This window comes from Bombus bifarius, unplaced genomic scaffold (assembly GCF_011952205.1).
Source record: "Bombus bifarius isolate JDL3187 unplaced genomic scaffold, Bbif_JDL3187 scf7180000008130_frag, whole genome shotgun sequence".
Taxonomy (NCBI): domain Eukaryota; kingdom Metazoa; phylum Arthropoda; class Insecta; order Hymenoptera; family Apidae; genus Bombus; species Bombus bifarius.
The window spans coordinates 1-15,398 of record NW_022884461.1 but is presented as its reverse complement, the minus strand read 5'-3'; the positions used below and the strand labels follow the sequence as shown (position 1 = coordinate 15,398).

The 15,398-nt window shown below is 33.7% G+C and overlaps 1 protein-coding gene, 1 long non-coding RNA gene and 1 pseudogene across 3 annotated transcripts; 1 reads left to right on the top strand and 2 right to left on the bottom strand.

Annotated features, from left to right (window-relative positions):
* Positions 1 to 101: 101 nt before the first annotated feature.
* On the top strand, positions 102 to 3,080 carry LOC117208469. 2 transcript variants are annotated; one of them, XR_004487705.1, is made up of 3 exons: positions 102 to 141; positions 1,529 to 1,814; positions 2,219 to 3,080. It is a non-coding gene; the product is annotated as an uncharacterized LOC117208469 (long non-coding RNA). The 2 variants fall into 2 exon arrangements; XR_004487704.1 differs by lacking the exon at positions 102 to 141 and adding an exon at positions 156 to 196.
* On the bottom strand, positions 913 to 4,757 carry LOC117208467 (glutathione S-transferase-like). The gene is made up of 3 exons (XM_033449668.1): positions 4,616 to 4,757; positions 3,491 to 3,658; positions 913 to 1,558 (listed from the first exon to the last, which is right to left on the bottom strand). The coding sequence occupies exons 1-3, from the start codon at positions 4,755 to 4,757 to the stop codon at positions 1,392 to 1,394; spliced, it is 477 nt and encodes a 158-aa protein (XP_033305559.1). The 3' UTR covers positions 913 to 1,391.
* A 7,973-nt stretch (positions 4,758 to 12,730) lies between these two features.
* On the bottom strand, positions 12,731 to 13,964 carry LOC117208468 (annotated as a pseudogene).
* Between the last annotated feature and the right edge of the window lie 1,434 nt (positions 13,965 to 15,398).

Below are 15,398 nucleotides of genomic sequence, written 5' to 3'. Positions count from 1 at the left end.
TACGACCGTTCGCGGAGAGACGCAGTCGCAGTAGCGAGAGGCGTAAATTCTCGCTACGATTCGGTGAATCGACGCCGCGAAGTAGTCGTTCCCCCGTTTCGGTTAAGATAAGAGGTGGTTAAATGAATATGACACAGTATAGTAAGTTATATTTCACCGTTTATTCCAACAACTTATAACGAAGGCAGTTACGCTGGTGCGTATGTACGAGATTTTTTTTTTTTTATTTATTTGTTGAAATTACAATCTATTCTCGCGTTGAGAATATGTACGAGATGAATGAGTGACTGATCTGTGGGTGTGTCCTACCCGGTGGAAGGATATTGACCGTTCGAAGGATGTGAAATCAGAACTGTCTTGGGCGACGATGCTGTCTCGGAGGAAAGCTAAGGATGGGTGTGTCTAGCGCACGGGACCATCGGATTTGTTGGTGACGATTTTAGTTAGGAGAGTGAAGGAAGTGGCTTCGTTGTTAATTGGTTAACGAAGGGTCTTAACCGCCCTCGAGAGAAAGTGGTTAGTGGGAGGAAGGTTGCAGCATACGTGAGAAGAACTAACTTTCCCTTGTCCAGTCGGGGTAGACAATAGTCTTTAGAAATTCTTCGGAAACAGACGTTTGTTTGGTTTGAAGGACCTTTTCTAGGAAATCTATGAGATTTATGGAAGGTACTTGAAACTATGGAGGATACGCTGCGAGTATCCGGTGACATCTGGTTGCCATATTGCTCGCGGTGCGACGTAACAAAATGGAATAGAAAGATTATACCACAGACGAAATTATACTTTATACTTTATTATTACATTACATCAATTGACATCTTTGGAATTACAACGATTCGATACACATTTTAACTAAATATTTTGCAATGAAACACGTATTATTAAACAACATAATCATACTACATTAATTTAATGTGACTATTTATTATTATTATATAATAACACAGTGATGAAAGAAATAAACTGGTCAAGTAATCTAAGGAACGATAATACGTATCTATGTCAGTGACAGTGAGAAAAATTCAGATATCTGTACTTAAGTGATTACACTTATAAGTATCATTATATATTATATAAATATGATATTTCGAATGGTATCATTTATCACTCATTAAACAAGAGTGTCATATCCAGAGAAATGATTTTACATATCTTAATCTTTGCTTTGATTACGATAGTAATAATTTCTATCAAACTTGATGAGGAAGATACATGAATAATTATCTAAAAGCTGAAAATCTTGGCAAATTCATTTGTACATAAACTAACAGGAATGAATTTTAAAGATACACTCTGCTCTCAACAATTAAAGCTGTCTTGTCGCAACAAAGTTTCAATAATTTTTTATGGACAACATGGCCCAGTTTGCACAAAGACTAAAAATTTTAACATTAAATTTGGATAAAAAATCTTACGGTAGAAGGAATGATATATCCTTCATTTTCGCCAATAATCTGGTCGAATTTAGTCAAGTAAAATGGTATTGTTTCGTTCAAAAGTTGATTCTTCCTCGCTTCCTTCTTTTCAGGATTCTCCTCCATGCGATAGTAGCAGATAGCTGAAACCAACCGTTACGTTCATTTGTGTTTTTCCCCCCAAACGAAGAGAAAATAAGTTGTGAAAGAAGGAGTAGCCTCTCAATAGTTCCTACAATTTCTTCATTCTCTTTGCTTTCTTCAATATTGCCTCAACAAGTTCCTGTGGTTCACGATACTTGAAATATATACAATGTTACCAGCGTGGAAATTGTCTTGGAAACTTGGAAAATCTTTCAAGAGGAACAACATTGATAACTGAGATTCGAGAAAGGAAAGGTAAGTAAATCCTTGCTTCTACTTAGAGCTTTTTTATTTACTTCTGACGAGTAAAGTACTGTTATTAAAATTTGATTAAAAGTACCAAGAATGTCGAGATATAAACAACCATTTGTGGAAAGGTCAGGAGAAGCAGAATTATCGAATAAACGTTATATAACTCTGAGTGATTAAGTAAGAGAAGAGAAACGAGAAAAAAGTCTTTTATCTAGGTCTTAATAAAGTATACTATATTTATCTCCATATCAAGAATAACAACAAGATATAAACAGTCTTCTAGAAATTGAGTAAATATTACATAATTACATCTTGAGCAATATTTTGCGTCTTAGCTTTTGCTTAAACATTATGATAATCTTAAATATCTGTAAATTCTTCACAGACTCTTTGCATCTTCTATACAGGTATCTCATGATCATGTGATAACACACAGGAAGAAAAAATAGAGGAAAAAACAGCGTAAAAAAAAGTTGCGTAGGAGTATCGTCGCACTACATCATTCGACAATTGATGCACGTCATGGCGATCGTCACGGTTTAAAGCAGGCCATCAAAAACACGTTTGTTATCGTACGGAAAAATCTGCGACGTTCCAGCTGTTCAGGTGCATCGAATTGTGAATCATCGGCGGTACGAAGCAAGGCGAGGGGCGTAAATAGAGAAAGAAGAGAAGGATTCGCATAAATGATAAAATATAATCGTTCGTTCCTCGTCGATGGCGGATGGATGGCTTTAATCGTGGACGATATCGATACGATTATATTTTATACATTTGAAACAAATATAAAAGACAAGCAAAAGCCAGAGATACGATCGTTATGATATTATTCAATCGGTAGCCTATTTACCTCGTTTATTGTTCACCTTCTCTGTCTAGTAATAATTTTTCGATTCGACTGGCGTGACGTTACGTTGGCGGTGTAAAAACACGATTTTAAACACCTGCGGATAGTTGCATGAGTTCCGAGCGATTCCATTCCCTTCGATTTATATTTATGCGATCAACGCGCGGATCGTTAACGCATTATGCAGATAGCAGATGTTACGTAATCACACATATCGTAATTGGAAATTAGTAACGTTATCGCGTACCAGGATCTTCCTGTCTTTGATCATTGAGTAACACTTCGTTGTCCTCGCTCCTTCCGCGGATAACCAGCGTTTATCATATAGAGACAGGGATTTGCAAAGAATAAAAGTTGTAGAACGTTGAAAGGCGTTGAGAGAAACGTGATGTTATCCCGTTATTCGTTAACGCAACGCAGTTTAAAAAAATCCCGTAGGAAGATTACGATAATAGATAACCTGAGTCGAGTGTTTGTCGGGGGATCTAAAAGATTCTTTCGAGTTGAGCGTCTGAGATTGCAGAGAAGAAAATTTGGAAGCCATAGAATTCGTGATGTCGATAGAAATCTTCAGTTGGAATCGTTGTATCATAACGTAGTCTGCTTATTGTCGATAAGAATTTACTAAACTAAAAGTGACTACTAAAAGTTTTTATCCTCTAAATTCTATCTACGATTCTATAATCTAAAAACTGACTTTTGCAAACAAACTGTAACATTCGCTTAACGGAAAGACATACGTATCTTGTTTGTACTCGTCTTTTCACAATGAATTCTTGAACGTCTGTCTCTGTGGTGAGACAAATGCAAAGTCATCTCATCAGTTACTCACCTTGCTTCAAATCTCCCAGAGTATCGACGAGCACGTCGCATATCATCGCATCCCATTCGTTCTTTCCCATTAGATCGTACTTCCTCGCCAAGTATCGCGCCACAGCGTTACTCTGCGCTACCGGTTTCCCGTCTATCTCCAGCACAGGCAGCTTTTTATAAGGCATTGCTAAGAACAAACATGGCTCATATGAACACTGTGTAGAGGGAAACGATCGATAGGAAATCACAAGACAGCTTCCGAGGCCGTTGCGTTCTTGTGAATAGATGAATCGAAATCATTTCGGTTTTAATCAACATGGCCTAGTAAAGAAATACAGAAATGTCTTCTTTCTCCTTTTTTTCTTTTCTTACGATTATGATGGACAGGGTATCGCGTGTTTTTGACTGTTGGGAAGAACCTAAAGTTTTTAAAATCAAGGATAAAAGATAATACCAGACACGGAAAAAATATTAGAAAATGTACACGGTTCTTGTAATGAAAATTGAAATGCAAGGAATATAACTCGAATGTCTATTGCGAACGTAATTTTGTGTTTTACACCGACAGGATTGATTTACAGACTTACGTTGATTTTTTGTTTCTCTATTTGCAAGCGACATATAAGATTATATCGAAGACTATGCTGCGTAAAACTTTTATTATACCATTTACGATAGAAATGTCGCAACAGAAGATCGAATTTTATGTCTGCTTTGTTCTTTCGACTTTTTAGCTATGTTCTTGTTCATTTCCGAACTGATTTCAATTTTTTATCCTTTTTTTCCGACAAGTCCTAAAAAGTTTTTAAATTAACGAGAAACGTAGAAGTATTTTTGTATTCCTATTTTAAGTCACCTATTTACGGTTTTCTCAAAATATTCGAAATGCTTCGATTCATTGAAAACAATAAAGATTGCAACACAAAAATTCGAGAATCGTAAGTGAATTAAGTTGGTATTCGATAAACACGATATTACGGAAGCAAAACTTAATGAAAAGTTCGACTTTATTCCGTATGAAATTTTACTTTAAGTAAGTTTAGCCTGCACGTGAAACGAAAGTTTTATATACAGAAAAGTTTGAGTCAATGGTAGATACCTGAGAGTTGAACGATGAAAGTAAAAATCGATTCTTCACGCTTACAATCCTTGTATTCAGGCCAGAGTTCTTCGGGGATCCTCTCGTCGGTATACTCGATGCCAGTATATGCAAATATGTACCGTATATGTTCGGCACGACCACGGGCATTGAAGTAGATTAGTTTGTAGGTATGTTCGTCGCTCATTTTCCTTGCTCTGTCAACTTATCGAGAAAAATGTTACAATTAACTCGTGTAATTAACAGACTGTGTGCGTGTTTGTGCGTAGAGAGAACAATTTATTTATAGATGGAATAATTCGTATAATACGCAAAATAAATCATTTAGAAGGCTGGAATATGTGTTTTTGAAACAATTAATTATGTCGAAAAATATTTCAAACGAGATGTAATTATGAAAAAAATAATAATTAAATGTATGTAAATGTATGTAATAATAGTTAAATGTATGTAAATGTAATAATTAAATGTAATTAGTTGTGAAAAAAATAATAATAAAAAGTAAATAAATGTAAAAAAGGAATTAAATGTAATTAGTTTCTTTATACGCACGCGATATTATTGGCGATATATGACGGTCAACTTTATCTTTTTAAATAGATATATTTGTACGTATATTTTTAGATATAAATACATATATTATATAGATATAATAGTATATATAATATATATATAATAATATATATGTCGAGTCTGAATCTCCGAGTCCGAGCTCGAGGCGCCCTCCCGGGGAGGGCTCGCGGGAGGTAGCGGTTCTGCGTTGAAGTTCTCCATCGTCCGGTCGCGCGTGGGGTACCTTTATTGTCGATAGTTACACTAGTGACGAGGGCCTCAGGCTTGATAACGAATCCGCGGCCAACGGGAGGACTATCATATAAAAAGCAACAGGATACACGAAATAATATAATTCTGACTAGGACAACATAAACGCAAGAAGTGTTGATATTGAAAAAAATATTTAATTTTGTATATAAATATTTTCATATTTAGAAAAGTTTCCGGAAGCAGGAAGATTTACAAACAAATAATATCATAAACCTAATGTTTCATGATCCTTTTCTAATTAGAGTGTGTGACAGCATGTGAGAACGTTTCTTAAAAATATGACTTATTGCAATTACTTAATCGCAATTATAAACGATTAAGACCTTCTCACAACGAGGCAATCTATCCAAAGTATAAAACTCGTTATACTTGATGAGAAAACAAATCTCTACTTAGGTTTCATTTCGTTTCATCGCGTTCATAAAAAGTGAATTTGTATGAACACATCGTGCAATTTAGTAATTAGGACCGTTGATCTCGCTGCAACATAGATGGATAGAAAAAAGCCATTTAAAATGATACAACGTCGGGAAGACAATTATGAAAATTATAAATGGAACACAAGATAAAATCGTTTAAGATTAATTCTTCTTTTTTTTTTTTTTTTAATCGCGAGTGTTTGCAAACGAAGTTTCAATCTGTTTACAATGATAGCAATGAGTAGAGGATGTCTATGAAAGTTATAAATGCGATATTGAATAACATTTCTGCGAGTGGGTTTGTTTTTCGTTACAAATGTTTTTTAAACGAATCTGCAATCTGTTGGAAACAACGGAACAGTAACGAGACGACTGATAGGGAAATAAGAAAGATCGCGTTTTATTTGAACAGACAAATCTTTGAAATCTATTCGAAAGTCTATTTGAAATGGTACGAGCTCGAAAAGAACGGTGAATACTATAGAAGAAGGATTAATTAAAATTCTTATTAATCTCTTAATTAATTCAAAACAGTGAAGTATCCACGTCTGACATTAATATTGAGTATTACCATTACTGTAATTTAATTTTTAACCGATCCTGAAAATTCCTTAGAACGTAAAAAGTATAAAATGTTACTGTGCATTTCAAGATTAAATGCACTGTAATTTAGAAACAGTTATGAAGCGGAAACAAATAATTTATTCAGAATAAGAATTCTACGTAATCATATTAAAAAAAAGAACGTACTTAAAACGCGTTTAAACTCCAAATATGTAAAGACAATAAGGGAAAAAAATTAAACGAAGAATCGTATTTTTTGTAAATTCACACAAGATTTTATCTAAAAACAAATTAAGATTTTTTGAAGAACGTACAAGACGGAACACGAACAATAAAAAAAGGGATGTTAAATACAAAAAATAGATTGAAATTTAGATTATGAAATATAAAAAAAATGATATTGCATAATTTACAATTATTTTCGATAGCTTACGTCAGTATGTTGGAGTGTAAACTATAAAATATTCAAAAACTGATACCATTCAGACATAATTTAGAAAAACAATAAATTGCGGAAACCGATAGTTAAAACTCGATACGATCGATACTCCAAAGCTCTAATCCTAATAATTACTCAGCAATAATAACCGATAATTCATGTTGATTAATGTTTGAACTCCGTTTTTTTTTTCTGTATGTGTATACAAATTTTGTACAGTTTGATAAAGCGAAATTAAATTATCATCCTTTTGTACTACTTCAAACATTGAGATTTGTCATCTTCAAGGTCGATCACACATAGTTTCAGATTGCGGAATTGCAAGGGTAATTAATTTTGCAATCGGTTTTCCTTTGATATAGATGTGAATACAAATAGCCATTGATTGACAATATACCGAAGCAATTCTAGTTTAATTTGAAGTCATCGATCCTTTGATATTTTTGGAAGAATAGTAAAAGTACAGAGAAAACAAGAAAAAATGGCGTTAACTAAAAGATAGCTCCAATGTATGTCATAAATATTATCTATATATCATTTGTAAGATGTAAGTGACCAAGATATCGAATTATACAAAAATTGTATGTAATGATTAATACTTGAACGTTACTTACATTTATGTACATGAAAATTTGATCTTTTATTAACTAAGTTATTGATCGACAAAATGACTTCCTACATAATTCTCCGCCTGAACTGAAATGCATATTTTTTTTTACGCAAGCCTTATATGTAGCTAGTAACGAGCAAACAGATTAATTACTTTACACACGGTCGTATCTTGTTTGCTGTAGGCGAGTTCTCTCGTGTAATCAACGAAGTACTCAACTTTAAAGCGATAACAGAAGAACATTATTGTATCGATAAAAATCATGCTTTTTTCAAAGAAATATGTAACTCGTATTTTTTTTAAAGCAACCCTCATAACGTATTGAATATGTAAGGAAATTCGAGGATTTGGGAATACAAATTATTGACTATATTTCCCATACAACAGTTATACACCTATATTCCTCTCTAAGAACGTCTTGCACGCACGCTGGTTGCCAACCGACTAGCCTAGATTCTTCTAACATCTGGCAACAGTCTTTTGTCTCCACTGAGTCCTTGACGTCCTCTAACCCTTACACACACACTCTCATGTACAGTGTAAATGTATCACTTCCCTAACACGCCTCCTTACATTTATACTGTACACTTAATTTTATTTACATACTTGTCGAATTAACAAAATATTTGACATTTATCGCTTTCTTTACATGTCTCTTATTTTACATTCATCCATGACCTAAACCTTTCAAATTTCTCTCTACACAGTGCCTTCGTAAAAATATCCGCAGTGTTTTCTTCTGTACTTACTTTTATTATGTTTATCTTATTTTCCTTTACGTACTCGTGAACGTAGTGGTAATGAACTTCGATGTGTTTAGAATTTTTTGTAAAAGTTCCGTATTTTGCTATACTCATTACTCCAGAGTTATCCTCATAGATTTTTACAGGGTTATCGTCTACATTTACATCGAAGATTTTCATTAGTTCTCTGATAGTCATTACTTCGCTCACCGCTTCCGATAGAGCTACATACTCTGCATACGTCGAGGCTTTTGTCACACACCTTTGTTTTTTAGACTTCCATCCAATTACATTTCCATACAATCTAATTACATACCCAGAAGTTGATTTCCTATCTATATGATCTCCTGCCCAATCAGCGTCCACATAACATCTATCGTTTCGCATTTTTCATTTCTTTTATAATGTAGCCCTAAATCTCTAGTCCGGTACAAATATTTCAATATTCGCAAGGCATATTTAAAATGTGTCTCGTTACAACAATCTTGAAATCTACTCAGATAATTCACACTATAACTTATATCGGGTCTGGTATTTACACTAATATACAGCAATGCGCCAATTAAATTCTTGTAACCAATGTCCTCTCTATTTATCTCAGCTTTTTCAATTTTTAAGTTGGTCTCCATAGGTGTACAGTACAATTTGCTGTTATGTAATTTATATTTGTTTGCTAATGATTCTATGTATTTCTTTTGGCTTAATCTCATTTCATTTTTTAAATAATCATACTCTATATTTATTCCAAGATATTCTTTTACTTCACCTAAATCTTTCATTTCAAATTTATCAGTTAATAATTTTTTTTACACTTTGTATCTTCCCTTTGTTTTTACTACAAATCAACAAATCGTCTACGTATATTAACAAATAAACAACATTTTCTCCCTCTCCATAAGTATATAGGCACAGCTCTATATTGTTCTTTTTAAAACCTAATCTCGTCACATACTTATCAAAACACTCATACCAGTCCCTCGGACTTTCTTTTAACCCATAAAGCACTTTCGATAATTTACAAACTCTATTCGTTCCGTCCGCATATCCCTTTGGTTGATTTACATATACCTCCGAGGTTACTTCACCATTTAAAAAGGCAGTTTCTACATCCATTTGCTCAATTATTAATCCATTTGACAACAATATGATAGCAATATCTTAAAGGTCTGATTACTCGCCACTGGAGAATATATGTCATCGGCTACGTTTCTTTGTTGAAATCCCCTTACCACTAATCTAGCCTTATACCTGTCCTCTGATTTTTTTCGTGTAAACCCATTTTACATCTAATACTTCTTTACCTTTTACCCTTTCTACCAATTTCCAAGTTTTATTCTTATAGAGACATTCTATTTCCTTATCCATAGCCTGTTTCCAAACTTCATTATTTTCGCAACAAATCGCCTCCTCAAATGTACGAGGGATATCTACTTTACAATAATTTGCATGAATCTCGCAAATATTTTCCTTTTCTGGATACCTTACTGGAGTTTTCTTAATACGTGTAGATCTCCTAGGAGTGTTTGAGCTTTCAATACTACTATTATTTTCATCTTTCCTACCTTCTAACTCTTCCTTATCCATACCATCCAATGAATAGTTATCTTCGCTATCATTTCTATCTGCCTCTAATGAATTTTCCTCAAAACCGATACATTTAGTGTCTGTCTCAATGACCTCTACATGTCTAGCTATTGTTATTTTTCCACCTAATAAGACTCTGTATCCTACTTCACTATATCCTAATAGAATTCCCATATCTGCCTTCTTGTCCCATTTGGAAACTCTTTTGTTCTGGCCTTCTTACAAAAACTTTACTTCCATATAGATGTAGATTTTTAACACTTGGTTTTCTCCCGAAGAATATTTCGAAAGGTGTCTTTCTTTCTATAGTATTCGCTAATATTCGATTTTTCAAGTATGCCGCTGTACAAACTATTTCCGGCCAGTACCTTTTATGTACTTTCGCTTCCGCTAACAAGCAACGCGCCATGTCCATCACTGTTCTATTATACCTTTCCGCTGTCCTGTTTAATTCATGTACGTATGTTGGGCAATTATTTATTCTTATACCTTTATCCCTAGCAAATTTATAAATTCGATTATTTAAATATTCTTTACCATTATCGCATCTTAATATTTTTAACCTCTTGCCCGTTAAATTTTCGGCTTCATTTACGAACTGTACGAAAGAATAAAAGACCTCATCTTTTGATTTTATACAATAGATCCTAGCTATTTTACTATAATCATCGATAAATGAAATGAAATATTTTTCTCCATTGAATCCGGTGGTCTTAAAAGGACCACATACGTCCGTATGAATAATTTCCATTATTTCCCTAGCCTTAGTTCGATTATTTTTGAAAGGTAAGTTATGCACTTTGCTTTCTATACACACCCTACATTTCAAAAGTTCCTTTTCAAATTCATTCGGTATGCCAGTCACTAGCTGCTCTTTACCCAAAATCTCTAAATATTTAAAATTTACGTGTCCTAGCATCCTATGCCATCTTTCCTTTTTACTCATACCACTACGTTCGGCGTTGTTTACTAAGTGCTTCTTCCCTTTCAATATACTTTTTATTCTATATGTCCCATTTTCTTTGAACGCTACAGCTGTAAGTTTATTATCCTCATCTATTAATTTCGCAATATTTCCTTTGGAAATAACCGTATTCTTATTGTCTGTTAGTTTACCTAAACTAATCAAATTTGCGGACATTTCTTTCGCGTAAAATACTTTCCTCATATTTATTTCATTTTGTTTTCCGAATGCTTCAAAATAACTTATAACATTCCCAACTTTTGTCGCTTTTATCGGTCTATTATCGCCTAAATATATATTTACCGGTTCTTTTAGGTCGATAGATTTATCGAAATAATTTATATTATTAATTATGCGATCAGTACAACCGCTATCTAATAGCCACACTATTTCGTTCTTACTTATCTCATTCGTCTCACTGCTGTTTGCTGCGTGCGCCGTTGCTATCCATATGCCTGCTCTTGAGTTTCCATGCTCGCCCGTGCCGGTTGTTGATCGACGATGATAGTTTCCACGTCCTCTGCTCGTATTGCCTTTGTTCCCTCTTCCTCTGTTTCGACCACGTGTTGGCCCATGCCAATAGCCGTTGCTGCTTTCCGCTTGGACGCCATTTTGACACTCTCTCGCAAAGTGTCCTAATCTTCCACATCTGAAGCATCCTTCCTTTTTTGCAGAAAAGGCGTTGGTTTGCCTTTCTCCTCGATTGGATTTATTTTTCTTCTCTGCTACCTCTATTTTATTTTTTACATACGCTACCGTTTGATCCTCTTCTTTCAATGCGTCTATTATGTCCGCTATGTAGCTGTATCCTTCGGGTAACGTATTCAGCATGTAATTCAGCTTTTCCCTCTCACTTACTTGTGCGCCCGCACTTTTTAATTCATTGATTAATTTTTCGAAATCGTTAAAGAATGATGCTGAATCACTGTAGTTCTCCAGTCTTATGTTTTCCAATCTCCTTCTGCATACGATCTGCAGTGCCGTCGACTCTTTCAAGTACATTTCATCGAACCTTTTTATTATATCATACGCCGTTTTTCCTTCCCTAACATACTCCAATTGTCTGTTCGATATTGCACTATAAATTATATTAATCGCCTTCAAATCCTTTTTGTCCCAGTCTTCATCGTCTCTTTCGTTCTTCATTCTAGTTGTAACAACCTCGCATTCCTTATATTTGAGAAACATCGTGATTCTTTGCTTCCACATTCCATAATCCTCACCATCGAATATAGGTATCATGATTTCCGATCTCTCCATTTTAATTGATTCCTTTTTTTTTTCTTTTCTTACTCAAGCGTTCCTACGTGCTCGAAGTATATTTTTTTTCTGAAAGTTTTTTTTCTTTACTGAAAACTCACTCGCAAGATCGTAACCACGCACTAAATATCTTGCAAAACTAGTAACCACGCTCTGCTACCATGTTAAGGAAATTCGAGGATTTGGGAATACAAATTATTGGCTATATTTCCATACAACAGTTATACACCTATATTCCTCTCTAAGAACGTCTTGCACGCACGCTGGTTGCCAACCGACTAGCCTAGATTCTTCTAACATCTGGCAACAGTCTTTTGTCTCCACTGAGTCCTTGACGCCCTCTAACCCTTTCACACACACTCTCATGTACAGTGTAAATGTATCACTTCCCTAACAGAATAAAATAATCATACATTTTTTTTGTTCAACATTTGTAAAATACGATATTATCATGATCACCAAGCAGGTAATCTTCAATTCTTAATTAATATAATAAAAAACATAATTAATGATTGTTTGATGGTTTTATTATTATCTCTATAATACAAAAGCACAACATCGTGTCAACAGTTTATATAGTTCGTATGTTTCTGTAGGAATACACAAATAATGGTTCTCTATCACAACGTAATCTAAAGGGAAAACCCTAACTAAATGACAAAAATATCGGTAATAACTGGAACTAATGAATGTTAAAAGCAATCAGTATATTCCATACAAACTTCCATCAACACGATTCGTTCTTCATTCTCTCAACACACTAAGACCGCGATCTTTAAACGCTTATAAAACCATAAGCAATCGTGAAGTTTAGAATTCGCTAACTGGGCGTCTCTCAATCCAGTTTTTGATCTTGGGCAGAAGGAGGACCTTTTTCTCCAGCAGCTTCAGATTCTCGTAATTCTCGATCAGATCAGACTTGTACATAAAGTTCAAATAATCGAGCAGAGCAACGAATGTTAAATCAGCCTAAGAGAGAGTACCATCGTAGAAGTAGCCGTCATTTTCCTTCACTTGCTGGTCCAAACGTTCTAAAATGAACGGCAGCGTCTCTTCAGCAGCCTTGCGTTTTGCAGCTTTGACCTTCTCGTCCTCCTCATAGTGGAAGGCGGCAATTTCTGAAAATTTGTTTTCAGTTAAATACTCTTCGCTAATGTTATACTAATTTGAATACAGTGTTGTGCGAAATTTAAATGATACTGAAGATAGAATTACAATCCTTTTTAATCCTTTGTCTTGTATTGTTGACATACGTGTATCGTTCGATTAAATCAAATATTAAATCGGATTTCAACTAATAAATACCTGAACAGATATGTACTATCTGTTATCAAGGTTCTCATAAGATTTATGCAAAACAGCACTGGATACTCACTATGACGAATATCATGAATAGTATCAACAGTGGCATCAATATGAAGATTTGCCCAGTCAGTCTTTCCAGTTAAGTCATATTGTTTGGCTAAGTAACGGCAAATAGCTGTAGACTGAGCAACCTTCCTTCTATCAGCTACGAGCATAGGAAGCAGGCCATAAGCAGTCACTAAAAACATACAACTAATAGAATCAAAGATTCTATCGAACAAACAGATTATGATGCTTCTTAAATATCTAGCTTCCTGTTATCTGTTTTGGAAAGATATAATTTAATTTATTGATAATTTAACAGCAAACAAAGGGCATTGTCTCCTTAACAATACCTATTGTTCTCCCACATATCTTATAGAGCAATGGAGAGTAAACAATAATCTCTGTTATACTCTGCATAATTGTGTTCTACTTTATTTAGCTACTTTAGTTAAATTAGGAAAGATGAGATTTAAGAAACAGAACTTCTTTAAATTTTAAGCTTACAGGGCTTTATTTCTGGCCAGACGTCCTTTTTGATACGTTCATCTTCAAATGGAATACTAGCATAGCTGAAGAAGAACGGATTGGTTCTGCCAATGCCTTAACTGGGAAGTAAGTCAATTTATAGAGCGGCATCTTCCTGGAAGTATAATATATACAAAGTAAAAACAAAGAATCATTGATGACAAGAATTATATTATTACAAATTATGAAGTATAAGACAATTTAAGTAAAAAGCATCAACTACTAACTACTCGCATAGCTATTTGTATCTTTATATTTTAATATAGCTTAGATATAAAAAGAATATTATTTTTGGATGTAATAATGTATAAACTTGCGCCAAATATTATAACAAAATATTGCACTTTCTATTTAAGTAGGATAGACATATTACCGGCAGCATATCTTTTTTCTATAGCAATGAAATTGTTTATAAAAAAGTTTATAAGAAAACTATCAATTAATGCAAACAACGCACTTCAAAATATTAATTACATTCGCGCGATTCGTTATCTCTAGTATTAATTTAACCATATGGTTCTATACACCCAAGACCCTCTAACAGTAATTTAGTACCATTACTAGTCGTATGTACAATGTATGTTTGTATGCAACTTTCGTAACTACAAAACATTCAGCAGTGATTATATATTCTTCCAAACATAAGAAACATTTTCTAATTGCATACTTAAATTTATCGATCAATTATGAACATATGATAACATTTATTTCTTTCAACTACTAATTTTCAAATCCTCTGCTGTTCCGTTAATTGAACGACGCGCCGACTTTTCGTACAAGTATCTTGTATCTTATCTGTATTATTTAGTTATCAATAAGGAAGAAACATTTTCTAATTGTATATTTAAATTTATCGATCAATTATGAACATGTAATAACATTTATTTCTTTCAACTACTAATTTTTAAATCATCTGCTGTTCGGTTAATTGAAGGATGTCGGCTTTCTGTAGAAGTATTTCATATTTATTATTTAATTATGAATAAGGAAAAAACATACAAAATATAGTTTTTAAACGGTTTATTATTTATAAAGAGAAACTTTGACTCAGGATATATATACTATATATATACTATTTACTTACAATTTTTTTTTTAAGACTTCAAAGTCGAAACAAGCACAGGAAATTTCCAAGCCGGTTAACAGAAACTTGAATGAGACAAAAATAACCTTTAGATCTCTATATGTTCTTCTTCCCCCCTGTTGCTTCCACGTAACTCTTATCCTATTGGTGGAGCTGTGCTGATATGTGAAATTATGACTACATAAAAACATCCGGAAAGACTCATTGAATGATTTTATAGTTTAAGGTTAATAAATTTCCATAAATTAAAGTTGAAAATTTATGAGAACATGTTTTCTGTAACAAAACTTAGTAAAAACAAACTAGTAAGGTTTATAGATTCTTTAATGATTATGTATGTATTCATAAACTAATTCGATAAACATCGTTCGATAAAACGACGAACAACACACAACATTGAAGCGCGAAATTTCAAATTCAATGAAAGATAAATAACAAATATTGCGAACAAATGATATTAA

Bases quoted from the DNA above. Each gene is read 5' to 3' on its own strand.
- LOC117208467 (XM_033449668.1), bottom strand. From the start codon at position 4,757: ATGAGCGACGAACATACCTACAAACTAATCTACTTCAATGCCCGTGGT. The intron at 3,659-4,615 runs GTAAGCGTGAAG...GTTTGTTCTTAG, and splicing joins CTGGCCTGAATACAAGGATT to CAATGCCTTATAAAAAGCTG. The intron at 1,559-3,490 runs GTGAGTAACTGA...GGTTGGTTTCAG, and splicing joins TCTGGGAGATTTGAAGCAAG to CTATCTGCTACTATCGCATG.